The sequence below is a fragment of the Geotrypetes seraphini genome, chromosome 15 (assembly GCF_902459505.1).
Source record: "Geotrypetes seraphini chromosome 15, aGeoSer1.1, whole genome shotgun sequence".
Lineage (NCBI taxonomy): Eukaryota > Metazoa > Chordata > Amphibia > Gymnophiona > Dermophiidae > Geotrypetes > Geotrypetes seraphini.
Genome location: NC_047098.1, coordinates 4,294,724 through 4,318,203, shown reverse-complemented (window position 1 = coordinate 4,318,203; position 23,480 = coordinate 4,294,724). Strand labels below are relative to the sequence as shown.

The following is a 23,480-nucleotide window of genomic DNA, read 5'->3' as shown; positions in this document are numbered from 1 at the left end:
GCTAAAATACATGCACGCTAAACCGGCTGGAACCAGTTTAGCGAGGATGTTAAAGGCATATTTCAGTTTTGAGTCTCTGCCCCGAGTATGTTACAGACTACCTAGCCAATCCATTTTATCGTTTCAAAATAGGTCTTGTGTTTAAATAGCTTAATATGCAAAAAAAAAATCTCATTTAGAGAAACAAATGCTCCACTTTTGAAAATTCACCCCATGTGTGTAAGCGCTCTTACCTCCTTGACAGCCCTTAGAGCTTTCTGTGCAGTTCCAAGATCTAATTCAAGTTGTTTTCTCCAGGATCTTTCTTCTAGCAATCTGCTATCAAGAATTTCAATATTTTCCTGACTGTTTTTCAACATCTGTGCAAAAGAGTATTCTGCATTAGATGTGTGGGCAGAGCTGACACACAGAGGGAATTTTCAAAACGTTTTAACCCAGATAAGATGCCCTGACTGAAAACTTCTCTCCTAAAACACAGATAGCTTTAAGACACATTAAAAGGAGCTATTTCTGTGAGTGCCATTATGCAAGGGAGAGAAATAATTCACACGAGGTTTACAAATTTATATGCAGGATGTAATTATTTTGGCCACACACACAAATAGTGGGTGCAAAGTATACAGATGTTTTTGATCTGCTCATTTTTAAATACACTCCCCCCTCCATATCTGCGGTGGTTAGGAGCATAGCCCCCTTACGAATAAGAAAAATTTGCAAATAACTTTAGGGCCAATTCTGAACCACCCCCACCTCTCCACACCTTACTTTTAAAGCCTGTTAGTCTAGCAGTAAAGTGAGACAGAAGCGATCTTCCTACGTTCCTGCCCTGTGCAGAGCCCCGAACAAAATTGGTGGCCGCGAGTTCCCACAAGTCTCACAAAAATACAGGAACTCACGGCAGTCATTTTTGTTTGTGGTTCTGCACAGGGCAGGAATGTAGGAAGATTGCTCTAGCCCCATTTCACTGCTAGACCACCAGGCTTTAAAAGGTGTGGAGGGGTCCAGGAGGGAGGCAGGGTGGTTTAGAGACTTGTGAATAAGTGAATTCATGAATCCTAAATCCACAAATAAGGAGGGAGGAGTGTACAGTAAAGTCTCGATTATTTGACGCTGGGTTCTGTGTTAGGAGTCACTGCCCAGGAAGAGGATCTAGGTGTCATGGTTGAGAATACGTTGAAACCCTCAACTCAATGGGCTGCGGCAGCTAAGAAAGCTAGAATATTAGGAATTATCAGGAAAGGAATGGCAAACAAAGATGAAAATGTTATAATGCCCTTGTATCTTTCTATAGTATGGGCGTAACTCAAATACTGTGTGCAGTTCTGGTCAATGTATCTCAAAAAAGCAGAATTAGAAAAGGTACAGAGAAGGGCAACGAAAATGATAAAAGGGATGGGACAACTTCTCTATGAGGAAAGGCTAAAGCGGCTAGGGCTCTTCAGCTTGGAGAAGAGATGACTCAGGAGTGACATGATAGAGGTCTATAAAATACTGAGTGGAGTGGAAAAGGTAGATGTTTGTTGACTTTTTCCAAAAATACTAGGACTAGGGGAGCATGCGATGAAGCTACTAAATAGTAGACTTAAAACAAACCGGAGAAAATATTTCTTCACAACACGTGTAATTAAACTCTGGAATTAATTGCTGGAGAATAAAGTGAGATCAGTTAGCTTAGCGGGGTTTAAAAAAGCGTTTGGATAATTTCTTAAAAGAGAAGTCCATAGGCCATTATTGAGATGACATGGGGAAATCCACTGCTTATTCCTAGGATAAGCAGCATAAAAATCTGTTTTACTCCTTGGGATCTAGCTAGGTACTTGGGACCTTGGTTAGCCATTGTTGGAAACAGGATACTGGGCTTGATGGACCTATGGTCTGTTTCAGTATGGCAGTTCTTATGACAAACAGGACTGACCTGTTGTCAGGTAAGTGAAGTCAGATAATACAAAAAATAATTGTAAAAAGCAGGGTCCCAGGTCACAACAGTGCTGTTTTGTAGTAAAAGCAGGGTCCCAGGTCCAAAATAAATTGTGTTGGGTGTGAAACCTTCCTCTGTACTATGCTGGAAAATGAAAAGAAAAGCCACACGCTTCTTAAAGGCAACACAATGATGTCATTGGGGGTCTGTCAGATATGCCAGTAAGATAGATTAGCAAAGGTTGGATAATCAAGACTATCCTGCATCACAAGTTGGTCCCCTTTGAGAACTAATTCAATATACACAGGATAAAACAGACCCCATACTCTGCACACAATACACAAGCTACTGAAAATTGCTCGCTCTCTCTCTACTGGGGCAAGTTTTAATTTCCCTGCAAAGATTACAGATCTTATACTTGTGGGCTTACAAACTCATTTTCTTTGTTGTCTTAAGATTTTGAAAGTTTATTGAAACTCTGCAACTACAAGCCAAAAGTCATACCCTTGCTTCTTTGGTAAAATGCAAATGGTATCCACTGCAAACTCATTTTCATAGAGAAATGCTGAATACAGTTACCCTTTGAAAAGTGGCAATATGTGGAGGATACAAGCATACTTTGCATTAAGTGCAAAAGTAGGCACATGAATGCATACACATACTTTTTGTTGTTTTTACTTAAAGGTTTAGAATCATTGCTCATTTCCCACCTGCTGTATATCTTCTGCTTTTACAATATCAGAATTTGTTTCTTGATCAAAAAAGCAGAATTCTTCCTTGCTTCTTTGCATCTCAGATAGCTCAACTTCTAAAGTAGTTATCTTAACAAAAAGTAGATTATATTTTAAAATTCATTTACAACATGATTGCATCTTGAAAAAATTATATAACAAAGAAGTTAAACTGTGGCCAGATCAGTAGACACAAGAACACATAGGGATGTAATGAGGAATAAGATCAGAGCTGGACAGATATCTATGGTCTGTGCCCCAAAAATGACAAGTACTAGATCAACATCAAGTATGCAATATCTCATCAAAACAATGCTCTGAGTTTATCTTGCTGGGCAGACTCTGGTGTTTAACTACTCGTATGCTACGTGAATAAAGTCTTTGAAAGTTGTGCAGGAGTCAAAATATTATTCAGGTATGTGTATGGAGTTGGTGTCTCCCACCTAAGGCTGCATGCACTTGTTAAACTCAGTAAAAAGAGTTTATGATGTTATCATCATAATCGGAGTTGAACATTCAAAAATAGAAAACAAACTCAGATATTATCACAAACATCCATTGTTAAAACAGCATAAGAAGAGGATTGTAACTGTGCCATTTCCATGATAAAGTTGAAACAATGCCAGATACAGACCTAGGGCTAGATTCACTAAAGATAGCAACTCAATCGCTGTTGGCTGATTCTCTGGCTGATTTCCCAACAGCAATTGATTCACTATCAAGTTTGCATGCAAATGATTTGCACAGAGGACAAATCATTTGCATGCAAACCCATCGACTCAATCAGCTCCTTCCTTGACAACACTAGGCCTAAGGCCCCTCCCTGATGCTTCATGTGATGCCCAGATTGGCTCAAACGCCTTGGGCTCCTCTCTTGCGAGGGGCCTGAGGCATCTGAGCCAATCAGAGACTTCCTTAGGCTCCTCCCCATGCATCACATGATGCACCGGGGCGGCCAGTGTCGTCGAGGAAGGAGCCTATGAAAGTCCTTGATTGGCCAATCAGGGACTTCCTTAGGCTCCTTCCTAGGGAAGTCACTGATTGGCTCAGATGCCTCAGGTCCCTCCCAAGGTTAGGAGCCCGAAGGAATCTGAGCCAATCAGGGCCTTGGGCCCAGTGTTTTCGCGAAGTGGAGGAGCAGCAGGAGCAGGAGGTGTTTTCAATACCTCCTGCTCTCAACTTTAAGGTACAGGACCTGGAAGGGGGGCAGGGGGAGTGGGTATTCCTCCTGCCTTTTTCTTCGGGGGGAGGGGGAGGTCTTTCCTGGTAGGATGCAGTGGTCATCCCTCCTGCCGCTTTTTTTTTGGTGGGGGAGGGGAGTGAGGAGGTGCCTTCATGGCAGGAGGGAGCAAGCATCCCTCTTGCCATTTGTTTTAGGTTTGGGTGGGTTGCCGCGATTGTCGTTAGAAGGGCCAGCGGCAGCGGATTTTTTCTTTTTTTCCAAAGTCTTTATTCATTTTTCATCTTACATCAAGTACACAATATTACATCAATTGTACTTATACACATCACTTGAATTTCTTTCAGTTATTATCTTAAATACATGTAATTTATTCCCTCCCCACCCACCCTTCCCATAAATATTTAAACATAAATTTCATATAAATATTACATTCTTATCTAATGATTAAACCTTAAATAGAACTTTATACCACCCCCTTCCCCATATTATAAATGTACTTTCAGTGGAAAATGGCGTCTAATCATTGCAATAAGTTGCCAACAGTGTTCCCGCTAAGGTGTGCTGGCCTGCGCGCGCGCACAAAATATTACATCGCAGCGCAAAGTTTCTCTTCACAGCGCACACACGCGTCGCAAAGGTAAGGGGAGGTAAGGTAAGGGGACGCATTGGGGGGATTGCACTTCCCCACAATTGCCATGCTTCGGTTCCTCTTCTTCCTTCCTTCCTCCCCCCCCCCCCCCCGCGGGACCCTGCGGCACCATCAACTCTTACTCCCTCTAATGTCGGCCCTGCAGCTCCAGACTTCCTCGCACCTTCTCCCCTCCCCCTTTGGATCGCTATTATTTTAAATGTTATAGCCGCGGAGCTGTATCCATCAGTGGAGATGTCTAACCTCGGCCTGCCCCGGAACTCTTACTGCAACAGTGACTTCCTGTTCCTGCCTAGACGGGCGGCTGCTGCAGTAAGAGTTCCGGGGCAGGCCGAGGTTAGACATCTCCACTGATGGATACAGCTCCGCGGCTATAACATTTTAAATAATAGCGATCCAAAGGGGGAGGGGAGAAGGTGCGAGGAAGTCTGGAGCTGCAGGGCCGACATTAGAGGGAGTAAGAGTTGATGGTGCCGCAGGGTCCCGCGGGGGGGGGGGGGGGGGAGGAAGGAAGGAAGAAGAGGAACCGAAGCATGGCAATTGTGGGGAAGTGCAGAGCTGCAGGGAAGAGTGTTGCGGTACCCAGCTGGAGGGAGAAGGAAGATGAGGGAGGGAATTAAAGGAGATGCCAGGGCTTGGAGCATAGGAGGAAGGTATGCCAGTCTAAGGGAAAAGGAAGGGGGAGATGTGAGAGCATGGAGGGGGAACGAAAGATGGAAGAAAAGGAAAGGAGAGAGATGCCAGAGAATCAGGGAAGGGGAGATACCAGACTATGAGGAGAGGTGTGGGAGAGGGAAGGCGAGGAGAGAGATGCCAGACCAATGGGGTGAAAGGAGAGATGGAAGGGGGAGGCATACAGTTTCTGGAAGGGGCATAGAAGGAGAGAAGATGCCATATAGGGGAAGAGAGACGGCAGACAGTGAATGGAAGGAAGAGAGTTACAAGAAGATGAGGAAAGGAGAAACCACAGAAGACAAAGGTAGAAAAAAATTTCTATTTATTTATTGCTTTAGGAGACATGTGTCACTGTTTCTGTGAAGCATTGTATGCAGAGTCCAGCTTCTTGCTGGTTCAATTTAACCTTTGTCTATGTATTTTTATTTTATCCCCCCTTTTACAAAACTGTGAAGCGTTTTTAGCACCAGCCTTGGTGATAGCAGCTCTGATGCTCAGAATTTTATGAGCATCAGAGCTGTTACCTCCGTAGCTAAAATCCACACTACAGTTTTGTAAAAGAGGGAGGGGTTAGTTTGTGATTACATATTCCTTACTAGGCGAAGGTGTTTTCTGTGTTCTGTGTGTTCGAAAGACATGGTTTTCTGTTAGGATTGACGGTGTAGGATTGATCTGTGCTGGTCTGGCTTGTTTAGTTTTACAATGGGTGTATTGATGTACTGCTCACTGCAATATGTAAGATGCTGCCTTTTCCTAGGTACTCATGTGTGACGTGTGGTTTGTTACTAAAAATCATGTTTTTCTTACAGATGGGGGGGGGTGCCAAAAAATGATGGGCCCCGGATGTTACATATGCTAGGTACGCCACTGTATGTAAAGATACCAGAAAGCTGGCGTAGCAAAAACTTCTAAGTTTTGAGTATTTAACCCTCCCACAATCTCACGGGCACTCGTTTCAAGTTTATTGAGATTTTGATTTAAACGCAATATCAAATATTTTCAATGCGTATAACAAAAATAAATTTGGGGAAATAAATAAAACCATTTGAACCAGTGTTCCCGCTAAGCTGCGCTGGCGTGCGCTGGCGCACAAAATATTACATCGCAGCGCACACGTTTCTCGTCACAGCGCACGATCGGAAGAGGCGTACGGCAGATGGCAGGGCGGCGAGAGGAGAATCGGGCGAGTTGGCTCATAACTTGCTGGCGCCCGATATTTTTGGCTCACGGTGAAAAAAGTTTGCTCACAACACCCGCCCGCTTAGAGGGAACACTGGTTGCCAATGGCCCCCATATCTTTTTAAAATTATTATTTCTTTTTTTTTTAATGGAACAGATATTTTGTATGTGTATTACATGCAAAATATCTGTGCCATTGAAAATAAACAAAACCCAGGCAGGTCTACAGCAATCGGGTTTTAGGATCGGTAAAACCCAATGCTAAATAGCCAAGCAATGTAAGTGAATCAATCGCTTGGCTATTTTGCATGGGGTTTTACTAATTTGCATGGCAGGATCGGGGGGAATTTGCAGGGCGATCGAGGGGAAAAACACGCAGAGGGCCGTTTAGTGTATCAGGTCGGTTAGCAGCGATCATCGCAAAACCTGTGAAAACAGGTTTAGCGACGATCACTGACTTTAGTGAATCTAGCCCCTAGAGACCTGACTGTTTTGAATGTGCCCTAAGTCCTAGGGTGAGAATTACTGGCCTAAAGACAGTCCTGTCTGTGTGGTCTACTGAGTTCCCAGGTCTCAACATTTCAGGTAATTCTTGTATTAGTTCAATAACAGAGATCACAGCTGCAAAAAGCATCTGGCATTCTATGGATTATTTTGTTTCACGATCTTTGACTCCCCAAATACGCTGTAGGTATACTAGTTGGGTGGTTAGAAGCAGGCTATGCAATTTATTTTTTTTTATTGAAAATTAAAAAAAATTTTATACAAATTCTTCAAATAAGTTCAAGGGTATTAGCAAGACTTCCAAGAAAACAAATACACAAAAAGAAAGCATAAGGAAGGGCGACCAACATTAAAGGGATGTAAAGCACAGTTACTTACCGTAACAGTTGTTATCCAGGGACAGCAGGCAGATATTCCCACACATGGGTGACGTCACCGACGGAGCCCCGCAGCGGACAGCCTCGAAAGCAAACTTGCTTGAAGATCTCGAACTTTCGAGTGCTGCACCGCGCCTGCGCGCGTGCCTTCCCGCCCGAACTAGGGGGCGCATCTCCTGAGAGGATCCTCAGTTCAGATACCTAGCCAAGAAGCCAACCAGGGGAGGTGGGAGGGTTGTGGGAATATCTGCCTGCTGTCCCTGGATAACAACTGTTACGGTAAGTAACTGTGCTTTATCCCAGGACAAGCAGGCAGCATATTCCCACACATGGGTGACCTCCAAGCTAATGAAAAAGGGGATGGAGGGAGTTGGCAATTTACGAAAAAAGATTTTGCAAAACAGATTGGCCAAATTGGCCATCTCTCCTGGATAAAGTATCCAGACAATAATGAGAGGTGAAAGTATGAACCGAGGACCAAGTGGCAGCCTTGCAGATTTCCTCAATAGGAGTTGATCGGAGGAAAGCTACAGATGCCGCCATAGCTCTAACTTTATGGCCCGTCACTCGACCTTGAAGAGGAAGACCAGCCTGAGCATAACAAAAAGAAATACACGCAGCCATCCAGTTGGAGATGGTACGTTTCGATATAGGACGACCCAACCTGTTTGGATCAAAGGATATGAAAAGTTGAGGAGATGTTCTGTGAAGTTGAGTGCGTTGCAGGTAGAAAGCCAAAGCACGTTTACAGTCCAAGGTATGAAGAGCCGCCTCTCCTGGGTGAGAATGAGGCTTTGGAAAAAATACAGGTAGAACAATGGACTGATTGATGTGAAATTCTGAAACGACTTTAGGCAAGAATTTAGGATGAGTACGTAGAACAACCTTGTCATGGTGAAAAACTGTGAAAGGTGGATCAGCTACTAGCGCTTGTAACTCACTGACACGACGAGCAGAAGTGAGAGCGATGAGGAACACAGCTTTCCAAGTGAGATACTTAAGATGAGCTTTGTCAAGTGGTTCAAAAGGAGGTTTCATAAGTTGAGCTAAAACAACGTTGAGATCCCAAACCACAGGAGGTGGTTTACGAGGAGGATGGATATTGAGAAGTCCTTTCATAAAACGAGAAATCATAGGATGTGCAGAAATGGATATTCCATCCAAAGGCTGATGAAAAGCAGCAATAGCACTAAGGTGGACTCGGATAGATGTAGTCTGAAGTCCAGATTGTGATAAATGAAGTAAGTAGTCCAGAACTGATGTTAATGAAGCAGCTCTGGGAGGTAGATTATGAGTAGAACACCAAGCAGAGAATCTTGTCCACTTTTGACCATAACATTGTCTAGTGGATGGTTTTCTGGAAGCAAGTAAAATCTCTTGAACAGACGGAGAGAATTGAGAAAAGTCTGTTAAAGAGAAAGGTACCAAGCTGTCAAATGTAGAGACTGTAGATTGGGATGAAGCAAAGCTCCTTGATTCTGCGTGAGAAGAGAAGGAAAAATTGGTAGAAGTAGAGGCTCCCTGGTGCTGAGTTGAAGTAGAAGGGAGAACCAAGGTTGCCTGGGCCACCGAGGAGCTATCAGAATCATGGTGGCATGGTCTGATTTCAACTTGACCAGAGTCTTGAGAATTAGAGGAAACGGAGGAAAAGCATAAAGGAACTGATTCCTCCAGTCCAGGAGAAACGCATCCGCTTCGAGACGTTGAGGAGTGTAGATGCGGGAGCAAAATTGAGGCAGTTTGAAGTTGAGAGGTGACGCAAACAGGTCTATCTGCGGAGTACCCCAACGGGCAAAGATTTGGCGTAGAGTAGGAGAATTGAGTGTCCATTCGTGAGGTTGTAGAAGACGACTCAATTTGTCCGCCAAACAGTTGTGTTGACCTTGAATGTAAACTGCTCTGAGGAAGATGTTGCGGGGAATCGCCCACTGCCACAATTTCAGAGCCTCTTGACAAAGGGAATGAGATCCTGTCCCTCCCTGTTTGTTTACATAATACATGGCTACTTGATTGTCCGTACGTACTAGAATCACCATGTCGTGAAGTAGATGTTGAAAAGCTTTGAGAGCATAGAATATCGCTCTGAGTTCCAACAGATTTATAGAACACCTCCGGTCTGCTTGGTTCCAGAGCCCCTGAGTGCAAAGACCGTCCACATGGGCTCCCCATGCGTACATTGACGAGTCGGTTGTGAGGACCTTTTGATGAGGAAGAGGGTAAAACAGTAAACCTTTTGAAAGATTCAAAGAGAGCATCCACCAACGGAGAGACTTCTTTAAAGAAGGAGTGATGGAAATCAGTCGAGTTGGTGGATCCACTGATTGTTGCCATTGCGATGCCAGTGTCCATTGAGGAATGCGAAGATGAAGCCTGGCAAAAGGAACCACATGAACTGTAGAGGCCATGTGACCGAGTAGAATCATCATTTTTCTTGCTGGAACAGTGGGAAGTTGGAAAAATTGTTGAGAAATTTGAATGAGTGCATCCTGACGTGGTTGCGGAAGGTATGCTCTCAGATTGATAGTGTCCAGAGTTGCTCCTATGAACTGGAGAGACTGAGAAGGAGTCAGCTGAGATTTGGGAAAATTGATGTGAAATCCCAGACTTTGTAGAAAAAGAATAGTCTGTTGGGTCGCTACAATAACCCCTGTAAGAGAGGGAGCTTTGATGAGCCAGTCGTCTAGGTATGGAAATACTTGGAGACCCTGGTTGCGAAGAGCTGCAGCTACAACCACAAGGCATTTTGTGAAAACCCTGGGGGAAGAAGCCAGTCCGAAGGGGAGAACTCTGTATTGAAGATGAAGATTTCCCACTTGGAATCTGAGGTACTTGCGAAATGTTGGATGAATAGGGATATGAGTATAGGCCTCTTTGAGATCGAGGGAGCACATCCAATCCCCTTGATCCATCAAAGAATACAGAGTTGGCAGAGTGAGCATTCGAAATTTCTCTTTGACTAGAAATTTGTTGAGAGCTCTGAGATCCAAAATCGGTCGCAAATCCCCCGTCTTTTTGGGAACTAGAAAATAACGGGAGTAGAATCCCGAGTTCCTTTGAGATAGAGGGACTTCCTCTACTGCTCGAAGAGAAAGAAGAGCTCGAGCTTCTTGGAGAAGAAGAGGAAGATGCGACTGGTTTGAAAGACACTCTCTTGGATGGCGATCTGGAGGCACCTGAAGGAGTCGAAGAGAGTATCCCTCTCGTATGATGGTAAGGACCCAGAGATCTGATGTTATGAGCTCCCATTGGTGATAAAATGTGGACAGGCGACCCCCTATGGGGAGGGGAGAATTTGGAAATAGAGAAATTTGAATGCTCAAGTTGAGATTGTCAAAAAGACTGAGTAGGCTTAGTGTTAGCAGGAGTCTGAGATTTTTGTTGTCGTTGTTGAGGAGGAGGACGACGAGCAGGAGGTCTAGAAAAAGCAGGAGTTGTTTTCAGTGGATAGCGACGTGGAGTTTGTTTGAAACCTCTAGTTGGTGCAGGTTTAGGTTTTGGACGGATGAGGGAAGCAAAAGAGCGCTCATGTTCTGAAAGACGCTTTGTAGCTGCCTCAATAGAGTCATCGAATAATTCATTCCCTTGACAAGGAAGATTAGCCAATCTATCCTGAAGGTTAGGATCCATGTCCACTATCCTCAACCATGCTAATCTACGCATGGCTACTGCAAATGCTGAGACTCTAGACGAGAGTTCAAAGGCATCATAGGAGGCTTGTAGCATGAAAAGTCTCAATTGTGAAAGCGTCTTAAGGATATTTTTAAATTCCGAAAGACGATTAGTAGAGATGTCTGGGTAAAAGGAAGACAAAATCTTTAAAAAATGATTGAAATAGGACGTAAAAATGTAATTATAATTCAAAACTCTGTTTGCCATCATAGAATTTTGATATAAACGTCGCCCAAATTTATCCATGGTACGGCCTTCCCTACCAGGAGGGACAGAAGCATAAATTTTGGAGGGATGTGCTTTCTTCAATGATGACTCTACTACCAGAGATTGATGAGAGAGTTGAGACTTTTCATAGCCTTTAGATGGAACCGTCCTGTAACGAGATTCCAATTTAGATGGGATGGCAGTGATAGAATAAGGAGTCTCCATATTGCGAGTGAAGGTCTGCTGGAGAACAGGAGTCATAGGCAATCTGAGTGACTCTTTAGGAGGATGGGGAAGCTCCATGTCCGCCAAGTACTCAGGAGTATATTTAGAGTCTGAATGAAGGTCCAGCTTGAGGGCCTGGCCCATATCAAAGATAAATTTGGCAAAAGAAACTGATTTTGGGTCAGATGATTCTTCAGGAGAGCCACTGCGAGATTTGTGTTGTACTGAGTAGGATGGAGAATCCTCTCTAGAGTATGTGGAAATGTCTGATTCCATACGCACAGTGGGAGAAGAAGCTGTACTGTGAAGTGGAGTAAGAGAATGTTTTCTCTTCAGACCCCTGGATGGAGAAGTACCCGGTGTACGAGGCACAGACTGAGTCGAGGTATGTGGAGAACTGTCCCGACGGACTGGCTTCGATGGGGTTCTGGATCGAGAAGGGCTTCGAGTGGAGGCTCGATGTCGAGAACCCTGCTTCGTTTTCGAAGAACGAGACAAAGAAGCCTCGGTATCCAAGGGCGAAGATTCCCTCCGAAGCTTGGAGGTCCCATGTCTCGAATGTTTCGACCGATGCTTCGGAGGAGGTGAGCCCGGAGACGACTCCGATGAAGAAATGTTTTTCGGTGTCCGGGATCGGCTTCGAGAGACTGGAAGCTCCGGTTGAGTCACAGGCTGGTCAACTCGAGGCAAGGTCGAGGACGGGACCAGTTGAGCCACTAAAGAAGTAATTTGAGAGGTGAGGATAGATTTTAACATGTCCTCCAGCATCGGCACCGAGACAGAAGGTTCTGACCTCGTATGTGCAGCAGTACGCTCCGAAGAGGGCGACCTCGAAGGTGAGTATTCCCTTATCTTGGAGGTACGCTTTGAAAGTGGTCGCGCCGAGGACTCTGGTGGCTTCTTGGATACGGCACCTGAAAGAGAACTCGGAGACTTACCCCCAGTAGAAGGCTTCGTGGAAGTCGTCGTCTTCGAAGTCAACGAAGGAGAAGAGGTCGAGGCCTTCGAGACCGAAACTCCAGCCGGAGTCTGGGTCGAGGCCTTCGAGACCACAGGCGTCGAAGTCGTCGGAGTCGAGGCCTTCGAGACCGGTGCAGCCGCCACGGTCGAGGCCGGCTCCGAAGATTGCTCCATACCAAAAAGTTGGAAAAATTGAGCACAACGCCGCCGAAAAGCTCGTGGAGTGAGGGTAAAGCAGCGATGACAATCTTCTGGGGAATGAGAGGAACCCAGGCACTGTAAACAACGGCAGTGGGGATCGGTGACCGAAATCACCCGATTACACTGTCGACAGCGTTTAAACCCGGTAAGAGGCCGGGACATGGAAAAAATAAAGTCCGTGTCGAACGAAGGAGCTTAGGCCTAGGCCCAAAGCTCGACGGCCGAACTGAAAGGAAAAAAGAATAACTTTTTTTTTTTTTTTTTTTTAAGTAAAAAGAAAATAAAAAGAATAAATGTACACAGCGACCGACTTAAAATTAAAGAAACAGCCGCGGTGATGAGAAGGCAATGCTGCAGAGAAAGAAAACGTGTCTTCTTGTCTCCGCGGAAATAAACGAACTGAGGATCCTCTCAGGAGATGCGCCCCCTAGTTCGGGCGGGAAGGCACGCGCGCAGGCGCGGTGCAGCACTCGAAAGTTCGAGATCTTCAAGCAAGTTTGCTTTCGAGGCTGTCCGCTGCGGGGCTCCGTCGGTGACGTCACCCATGTGTGGGAATATGCTGCCTGCTTGTCCTGGGATAACGACTCATATGAGGAAAGGTTGGAGTTCTTCATCTAGGACAGAGGTGTCAAAGTCCCTCCTTGAGGGCTGCAATCCAGTAGGGTTTTCAAGATTTCCCCAATGACTATGCATGAGATCTATTAGCATACAATGAAAGCAGTACATGCAAATAGACCTCATGTATATTCATTGGGGAAATCCTGAAAACCTGACTGGATTCCGGCCCTCGAGGAGGGACTTTGACACCGCTGATCTTGGAAAAGAAATAGCTGAGGGAGATATGATAGATATCTATAAAATCCTGTATGAAGTGGAACTAGTAAACAGAAATCAATTGTTTACTCTTTCAAAAAGTACAAAGATTAAGGGGGACGCTTAGGAAAAGCAGGTTTGTGGACCGATGGAAGGAAATTTTAAAAAAAGAACAAACATATTGGCAACATATTGTGGTGAATAGTCATTGATTCTTCTCTTTTCCTTTTCTTTTTTCTTTCTTGTTAGCACACTGAAGGGGGGGAGGGAGTTGGGAATAATTTATACATAATATGTTAAAATATGCTATATAATGTGTGTGTTTATTCTTACTGAAAATGGGATAAAGGGTGGGTGGTTGGGGGGGTTATTATATCACTAGAATATTATGTGGTAGAGATTAATGTGCTATTGTGAAATAACTTGTATAGAATATTCTTTTGTGCACTTGTTGTTTAATTTGAAAATGAATAAAGAACGTTAAAAAAAAAAAAAGAACAAAAACCCTGAGGCTCACCTTTCTCTTGAGTCCTTCAGTCTCGCATTCAAAAACTTGATTTTCTTCTTTTCTTTGGTTCTGAGTTTCTCCCAGGACTGATTCCAGCTCCTCATTCCTTTCAACCAGCTCCTCATATTCACGCTCCAATTTTTTAAACTTGTGAAGAACTTCTTTGTTTCTGCATTCTTTATTTTCAATCTCCTGCTGACACCTGAGACCAAAACATTCTTCGCTTAAACTCTCAACAACTGTGGGATGTTCCGATCCGAATCACTATAGAGCTCTCCTGTACTTTCTATCTCTGAATCATCATAAATGAGACGTATTACATATACAGCTGTTTTGGGGTGGAGTAGTTCATAAAACAGACAAAACAAAAAGACAAACTGTGAAAAAGATTCATTTGTGCAGTAAGGGATCATTTTCAAATGGGATTTTCCACAAGTACAATTACATTTGGAGACAGTGAGGAAAAGCATATTTTCATGAGCAGGCCCAGTGGAATGGAACAAACTCCCATTATTTCTTAAGCATCAGAAGAACTTGTGTCAATTCAAAAAAAAAAAAAAAAATTGAAATGTTATCATTTTTGTCAGATGAAATTTGCACTCCAATGTTTTTGATGTCTGATCTGGTTTGACTCAGTATTTTAATTATTTGTGTTCTAATGTGATCTGTTTTGGATAAAAGCGAAATAAACCATAAGTAAGGAGAAATTAGATTTTACCTAGTAAAACTTCCTTTCCTTTAGTCATAAAAGACAAGTCCAGGACATGTGGGTTTGCATCCATCTACCAGCAAGTGGAGATAGAGAGTACTGAATTGCGCTTGCTTTAACAGAACCCTGTACTGTCCAGTATTAGATAAATCAGTGGAAAACTAATGCAAAACCATTTGCTGAACATAATAAAACACTGCTTAAAAAGAGAAACAGGAAGTTAGTAAAAATAAACTCTTATAATTCTATCGAGAAACAAATAAAGGCTGGTAGCAGGACTTCTCTGGTGCATCTAAGGGAAAGAAAACTGGCAGGTAAGATCTACATTTTTTATTCCTTGTTATGCACGCTAAACAAGTCCAGGTCTTGTGGGATGTAATGAAAAAAAAAGCAGGTACTCAAAATGGGAAGGGATCAGCTGTCCTTGTTTTGAGAACTGAAGCACCAAAGGTGGCACCCAAGTAATAGTGCTTTGCAAAAGTATGTAGCAAGGACTGTGTTGCTACATACCTGATAGATACCTGAAGGAGATACTGCATTACACTTTGCCCAAGAAGATACCCTCTAATGAAGCGGCTTCTCCCTCCCACCAAAATATATGCTGAAAAAAAAATCATATCTTTAATCAATAAGCAATGGTAGCTTTAGATGTGCTTCACCTTCCTTAGTCTTACCAAAGACGACAATCTAATCTATAGGACTTCACAGTAGTTGCACAGGAGTAGCAAATGCATTGCATGTACAGTCATTTGAATACAATTGTGGTCAGGGTTCCATGCGAGTTAACACTCGGGTGGAAATCTTTTCTGCATTTCTATCCTCAGAAAAAACTGTGGTGAACATGCAGGAAGCTTTCTGCATCAGACCCTCAGAGTGCACAGAAATGCCCTCCACCAGGGTGAACAACTCTCCTTTCAGTCACTGCACTTCTGTCATCTGAGAAGGCAGAAGAAGAAACATAGGGCCTCTGGAGAGGAGGGACTTCCCACCACTAGGTATATCCCCAAACGTCCAATTACACTGCAATATCAGCAGCCTTTCTCCACAGAAAGTCACTAGTCCTGCCCCGTCACCAAACAGTTCAGAAGTTACAAATAAAATCCAAACCACAGGTTGCAGAAAAACCATCTGCCTCCTGCTGGAGACAGAATACTTAACTGTTTGAGCTGAATAGCATTCTATGAAGGCACAACATAATTCTGCACTCTTCATCGCCTCCTGCTGGTAGATGGATGCAAACCTACAAGTCTTGGACTTATCTAGTACGCATGACAAGGAATATTTGCAAATCACCCTTTCTTATCCAAATACAATCTGCACAGCACAGATAGTTTTCCAGATAGGGAAGAGAAGCAGTACTGAAGGCTGGGATGGAGCAGACAGGCAAAAGAAAGCATAAAGATTTCATTTTGACTTCAGCTACAAGAAGTTATATCTGCAGCTGATCTTCTAATCCTCTGCAGTGTTGTTTTCCATTTAATAACTAATTAAGTGCTGACACTGTTAAGAAAATACTAGCAGAATTAAGGTGCGCTAGGATACCTTTTATGAAGTGTTTCATCATTTTGCAATTTCCTTATTTGATCTGAATCAGCATCCTTTCTACTAGACTTTTCTTCAATGCCACTTTTACTGCATTTATCCTGTAGTAAAACATAATGTGTTCTAATTTAGGTGATAAGATCAGTAATAAAAATATTCAGACATGAGAACAGAAGAATAGCCTTACTGGGTCAGACCAATGGTCCATCTAGCTCAGTATCCCATCTTCACAAAGGCCAATCCAACTCACAAGTACTTGGCGAAAACCCAAATAGTAGCTGCATTCCATGATACCGTCCCAAGTCGGTCTCAACAGCAGACTATGGACTTTTCCTCCAGGAATTTGTCCAAACCTTTTTTTAAAACCAGCTATATTAACTGTTCTTACCACATCTCTGGCAACATGTTCCAGAGCTTAACTATTCTATGAGTGAAAATATATTTTCTCCTATTGGTTTAAAAAGTATTACTCTAACTTCATTGAGTGTCCCCCTAGTCTTTGTAAATCTTGATGCAGTAAAAAACCCCAAAAATCCACAAAAAAACCCAAACGATCCACTTGTACCCGTTCTACACCACTCAGGATTTTGTAGACTTCAATCCTATCTCCCCTTAGCCATCTCTTTTCCAAGCTGAAAAGCCCTAACCTTTTTAGTCTTTCCTCATACGAGAGGCGTTCCAACCCCTTTATCATCTTGGTTGCTCTTCTTTGAACTTTTTCTAGTGCCGCTAATCTTTTTAGAGATAAGGAGATCAGAACTGAACGCAATAATCAAGGTGAGGTCACACCATTGAGCGATAGAGGCATTATAACATTCTTAGTCTTGTTATCCAACCCTTTCCTAATAATTCCTAGCACCCTGTTTGCTTTCTTGGCCACCGCTGCACATTGGGAGGAAGGCTTCAGTGTATTATCTACGATGACACCCAGATTCTTTTCTTGAGTGCTGACCCCCAAAGCTGGTCCTTAGCATCTGATAACTGATTTGTTGTTTTTTTAATTCTTTATTCATTTTCGTATGTTACAACAAGTGTAGCAAATAAACTCATATAAAACTTAAAGATACACACTTTATTAACTCTCATAAAAGCATCAAATTTAACATTTCAATAAAAATTAAAATTCTACAATATTTTAAATATTATGAAAAAAAATCTAACATTTATATCATTCTTATTGAATCTAATAATCCCTCCCCCTCCCTCCCTATTCAATAAATCATAAAATCATCCTTACTGTGAAATTATTGAAATACTCATGTATTATATAATAACAACAAGTAAAGCTCACCCTTTTCCCCCTAATCAAATACCTTAACATGGGAAAAATTAATCATTCATTACAAAAATCTGTTAACGGTCCCCAGACTTTATGAAATTTACTAATATAACCTTTTTGCGTTGCTATTGTGAGCTCCATTTTGTATATATGACACACAGAATTCCACCAAAAATTATAATTTAACCTGTCATATGTTTTCCAATTGTATGTTATTTGTTGTATTGCTATTCCAGTTAAAATAAACAAAAGTTTGTTGTTATCTGACGAGATTTGACTTCTTGCTCTCATAGTTGTTCCAAATAAAATAGTATCATAGTTGTTCCAAATAAAATAAAAGGCTACCGGATTTTCTAACATCCTATTAACTATGATTTGGATTATTCTTCCCAATATGCATCACTTTGCATTTGTCCACATTAAATTTCATCTTCCATTTGGACGCCCAGTCTTCCAATTTCTTAAGGTCTTCCTGCAGTTTTTCACAGTCCTTATGCGTTTTAACAACTTTGAACAGTTTAGTGTCATCTGCAAATTTAATCACCTTGCTCGTAGTTCCAATTTCTAGATCATTTATAAATAAGTTAAATAGCACTGAGATATAATTTATGACCAAGGAAAATGAGCAATTTTTTTGAAACAGAATACCTGCAGGGCCTGCTCACTATGTTCTCCAGTGCTGTTAACTGGCAAAGATAAAGCTCCTTGTTCTCCTTTCTTCTGATATTCATCAAGTTCCTTTCCCAGCTTTTCAATCTGAAACAACAAATGATTTAGTAAGCCACTGAAGTACAACTATCAGTAGCAACCTCTACATTTCACCTCACAAACGTAGAGGCATGCATGTATAACCACAATCAAGCAACAAAGGCAGGGGGCAGAAATGGCATCAGCTCACTGTGAATTGCCATTTTTTGTGATTTCCTATCAAATTCTAGCAAAATGTGGATCAAGGACATGAACATTAAAAAGGAAAAAAAATGCAATATGTTAAAAGGATATCAATCTCCAAAAAACATTTATAAATATATCAAATGCAAGTAAATTTCATACAAAAAACCCCAAAACATATCACAAGAAAAATACCATAAAAAGGATAATTGGTGCAAACATGGCACAATTCTCCTGCCAAATTCTCATGGAATTAAGTGGCTAACAAAGAATATGAAGGAATTAGTCCAAACACAGACTGATGAATCTTTATTGTTTTCAGCTCCCAGAATCTGCCCCGACACAAACCCTCCCAAGTTTTCTCGACTGAGCTCCCTGCATGTTAGCCAATCAGTATTTCAGACTGCATGTGGTGCTGCATACAGACAAGACTGTTCATGCACACAACTGGTTTAGTGCCTCAAATTCATTTCTGTTACCTTCTTCGTACCACTGGAAGGCCTTTACTCCATACTATCCTCTGTGGTCAGTATGGAAATGGTTTTGTCGCAGACATTTCTCAGCAGCAGCGACACCTTTTTGGCCACGAGATACAATCCAGATTCTCCCCCAGGTTCAGACACTAAGGGCTCCTATTACTAAGGTGCGCTAGGATTTTTAGCGCACGCAAACCCCGCGCTAAATGAAAAATACTAATGCAAGCTCTATGGAGGTGTTTGCGTAGCATTGTAGTGTGCACTAAAACTGCTAGCACCCATTAGTAAAAGGAGCCCTAAAACTTTTTGGAGTTGGGATTACAAAAGGTAGAAAAAATATTTTGTTGTTATTGCTTTAGAATAAAGTAGTACTGTAGCTGCATTGATAAATATTTATAAATAGAAATAAGGTAATCTTTATTGGACTAATATTAATACTAATTTTAATTTATTATTATTATTTTTTTTTTTTTACAAAATCCCCTTCCTCAGGTCAGGACAGGATACCATAACAGCAGTACATGGTACTGACTTGAAGAAAGAAGTTTTGGCCTCTGAAAGCTAATTGAAAAATGTATTAGTCCAATAAAATGGTATTTTCTTATGTTCCATCTTTTATTTTATTTCTATTTGTCAATTTGTAAAGTGGTGATTGTTATTTATCTTTTTTTTTTCAAATTTACATCTGTTATCTTTATATTTTGCACAGAATTAGGAGCTATGCTTCACTGTTTCTGAGTCTGTGGTGTTGCACTGTATGCAGAGTCTGGTTTCTTGGCGGTTCAGTTTAATTTTTGTCTATATATCTACTGATAAGAGCTTATTGGGGTAAGTACATCATCTCTTTAAAACATATCTCTTCACTTGACTCCCCCGCCCATGACTGATGACGGATTACAAAGAAATGTATATTGATACTTTAGGAAAAAACTTGTATTGAAAAATCCTGCACTGTAACTTTGGCAAATTTAACCTGTAAACTGTATATTATGTATATTAGTATTAGACCCCTAGTATGTGTCATATTAAGATAAAATTTGTATTGTAAACTTGTGCTGTAATTATGGCAAATCATAACCTGTTAACTGTATATTATGTATGTTTAACCTGCAACCCGTTCTGAGTTCTTTGGGGAAAACGGGATAGAAAATGAAATAAATAAATAATTCTACAGCCCCGGGGTGGCCTTTTCTTGGCTTGGCCTTCCCCCTTTTTTCCCCCTTAATTTTTATTTCCTGCTTGTCTGTCTGTTGATTTTGGTTTGCGTTTCTGGGTGTTTTTGATTTGGGGGGGAGGTCCTCTGTATTGTCTTTTGGGGCTCATCAGAGTCCAGGGCCCAGAATGATATGATTTCACTTTGGTCTGGGTCGTGGCTTGGGATACTTGCTGTTTCTTGGTTTTTGTGCTGCTGTTTTTTCTTTCTTGTGTCTGCATTCCTTTTTGTTGGCCTTTATTGGCTACTTCTCTCTTGGAATGTTTGATTTTGTTGTGAGGGCAAGGGATAGGGGTATAGAGGTGGGTGGTGGTGGGATTTTTGGGATTGGGGCTTCTTGTTGTATACTTTCTTGCACCACTATATCTCTAGTTGTTGTCATTATCTCTTTATTTCTGGTTTGTTCAATAAAAATTGTTTCACCTTAAGTAAATAATTCTAATTTTAGTTTGTGAAATCTTATTCCATACTGGGTGAGGGTTTATCTGTGTTCTATGTGTATGAAAAAGACATCATATCCTGTTAGCATCAACTGTGCAGAATCAATCTGTACTAATCTGGTTTGTTTAGTTTTACAATGGATATATTGATGTTCTAGTGCTCACTGCAGCGTTTAAAATGCTGCCTTTCCTAGGTGCACCCTTGTGTGACTTATAGATTATTATTAAAAAAATATATATATTATTATATATAGAGGAGGGGGTGTTAAAATAATGATTGGCCCCGGGTTTCAAATATGCTAGGTACTCCACTGGCTGAAATAATCTTACCTTTTCAACATGATCTTTCCTTTGCAGATCCAGAGATCGGACTCGACTACGTAGTGCCAGGATTTCCTTGTCCAATCTGTTGTTATGGTCCCGAGCCTTCTGTAGTTCTAATGTATCTAAAATGTATCAATATCAATACAATACTGTATCAAATAGTATAAATGAATTTATTTGAAGTACTGTACAGCAAAAATATTTCCAAATACCAGGAATAAAACCCATTACAAAGACTAAGGGCCTGTTTTACAAATCCTCGTTCCAAGAAACCTGCGGTTGCTTGGACGAAGGTGGGGGGACCTGGGCATGAGCAGACGCTAAGGGAGTCTGAACAGGGGTAGATGTGGAAGGCAAAGACCCCCCCTTGAAAAAACAAAGACCCCTGGGGAGGAAGCAGGACCCCCAACTGCCTGTAAGTAAGCCTTGTATATGGCCAAAACAAAATCAGGTGTCAAACCCCCTAGCGGCAAAGCACTTGCTGCCGAAGCAGGAGAGACAGTTAAAACCTGTTCCTGTCTCTCTAAGACAGGAGGGTAGTTACCTGAGACCACAGGCAAAATGGCGGAGCTTCCCGCCAAAACCGGAGGAAAAGCCCGCCAAAAAACTTTCACATGAGGCCTATAGCAGCAAAGAGGCCTGAACAGACCCAGCTGCTAAAGCAGAACTGCCGGCAAAAGCTACTGAAGCAAAAAGGGAATCCCCAGCACTATCGGTGGTAAGGGAAACCTTATTTCTCTGACCATTGGCGGCTGGGGAAAGCTTCCCCACTGCCTGCAGCCAACGAGCGGAGCACGCGTGAGGGAGAACCCTGCTCACCAGAACCTGAAGCAGACGAAGATTCCCCCTCGCAGCGGCCAGAGCACTTCGTGCACATGCTAGCCGTGTTCACCACTCGTTCGGCACACGATGAGCACTTTTTCCTTTTAAAAGTGCTCATTGTGTAAACCGCTATAAAGAAAAAAAAACGCTGGTTAACAATAAAAGCCAATTACAGTAAATTGAAGCTAATTGAAAGCTTCCCTCAGGATTTTTATTTATTTATTTAATAAATCTTTAGTAAGCAGACCCCACTGACTCTCAAAGTTATATACCTTGCCTGAGAGGCACCTCTAGCTCAAAAAATTGGGGGGAGGTGGGGAAAATGGGGGAGGGATTTAACCAGTCAAGTGTGGCACCCCCCAAGGTTGGACGGACCCCCAAAAGGGTCCCTCAGCATCCACAGGATCAAGAAGGCCACTAAACAAATCCAACAAGCCCTACACTGAACTAAAGAAAGACTGCACAGGCTTACCACTTCCACCTGCTGGAGACTGAGAACAGACTGATTGTACTTGGGACTGCACAACCCACTTGAACCAAAGCCACAAGTCATTGTCTCAGTCTCCACCTGCTGGCAGAGGAACGTAAGCCCATCTGTTCTGTGCTGGTCTGGAGGGACACTAAAGAAGACATTATTTCGTTTCTAACATTCTCTGGCCTTAACAATCTGGCAGTTAACAGAACTGTATCACTGAAGTACAGGTACTTGCATAATTAGGAAAACATTTGCTTTACCTGGTTTATTCTGTTCTTTCTTTTTCATATCCAGCTCATCAGTTAACCTACGAATCTCATCATGAGCCATGTGTAATCTATGGGCTGCTTCATCCAGATCTCGCTCAACACATCCTCGTACCTTCCTTTCCCTCTCAAGTTCCTCATCACATCCCTGAGGGAAAATGATAAAATTGATCCTTACTTTCTAAGTTAACAAAATGCACGTTGGACAGATAGCACAAAACAGGCTGTGTATTCTCCTTCCTCCAACCTAAAAAAAATTGTCAGTCGGCCGGGACAGGAGGGATCCCTCTTGTCCCAGCTTACCACTGGACCACCAGGTTATATTGCAGGCTTGGTGGAGGCCTGCAGGACATCAGGAGAGAGGGGGGACAGGGTATGGTGCAGAGAAGTGGGACAGGGTGGACAGCCTGGCAGGGAGGGAGGGGGAACATGATGGAAAGCCTGTCAGGGCAGGGAGTGAGGGGGGCTGGGTGCAGATCCTGGCAGGGCAGGGCACATGAATTTTACCTCCCCCCACCCTACTTACATTCAAGTCAACCTTTTTACCTTCTTTTTTTGAAGTGGGATGGAAGGAGTGTTGCCAATTAAGAGGAAAACAAATTCTATAGTACTGCTTGGCCAAATTTTCCATCTTGCCTGGAAAAAATTTCCAGACAGTAGTAAGATGTAAAGGTGTGAACTGAGGACCAAGTAGCTGCTTTGCAAATATTTTCAATAGGAATAGAACATAAAAAGGCCACTGATGCTGCTATTGCTCGGACTTTGTGTGCTGTAACACGTCCTCAAGCTACAGCCCAGCCTGAGCATAGAAGAATGAGAATCAGGTTGCTAACCATGTAGAAATAGTTCTCTTGGTTACAGGGAGGACCAATTTGATAGCAAGTACAAACTTTGCAAAAAATAGCCAAATGAAATGCTATTGTGGAAAATAAATAATGGCAAAAAAGCACAGCCAGGCTGACGATCATTTCATGGCAAGATACCACTGCCTCAGGGACTTGACAAAACTCCAGATTAAACTAAACTAAACTAAATCTTGGGTTTATATACCGCACCATCTCCACATTTGTGGAGCTCGGCACGGTTTACAAGAATTGTAATGAGAAAGGAACTCCAAGGGAGGGATGGGTGAAGAACAGAGGGCAGGGATATCAGAAGAGGAGGGAGTGTTAGGTTTTTGAGAAAAGCCAGGTTTTCAGATGTTTACGGAAGGGTTCGAGGGCGCTCAGGTTCCGAAGAGGGGA

At 42.4% G+C, this 23,480-nt stretch overlaps 1 protein-coding gene across 8 annotated transcripts in view; it reads right to left on the bottom strand.

Moving 5' to 3' along the window:
* CCDC30 (coiled-coil domain containing 30) overlaps positions 1 to 23,480 on the bottom strand; it is a 76,910-nt gene that overhangs the window by 28,041 nt on the left and 25,389 nt on the right. For 6 of the 8 annotated variants that reach the window (XM_033921800.1, XM_033921803.1, XM_033921805.1 and 3 more), the window contains 7 exons: positions 22,231 to 22,384; positions 20,680 to 20,795; positions 17,978 to 18,085; positions 16,051 to 16,151; positions 13,809 to 14,001; positions 2,629 to 2,739; positions 234 to 359 (listed from right to left, as the gene is read on the bottom strand). In XM_033921800.1, coding sequence (XP_033777691.1) covers positions 234 to 359; positions 2,629 to 2,739; positions 13,809 to 14,001; positions 16,051 to 16,151; positions 17,978 to 18,085; positions 20,680 to 20,795; positions 22,231 to 22,384 — 909 coding nt within the window. The remainder of the gene's footprint in view (positions 1 to 233; positions 360 to 2,628; positions 2,740 to 13,808; positions 14,002 to 16,050; positions 16,152 to 17,977; positions 18,086 to 20,679; positions 20,796 to 22,230; positions 22,385 to 23,480) is intronic. The other 2 variants (XM_033921804.1, XM_033921807.1) reach the window with 2 other exon arrangements.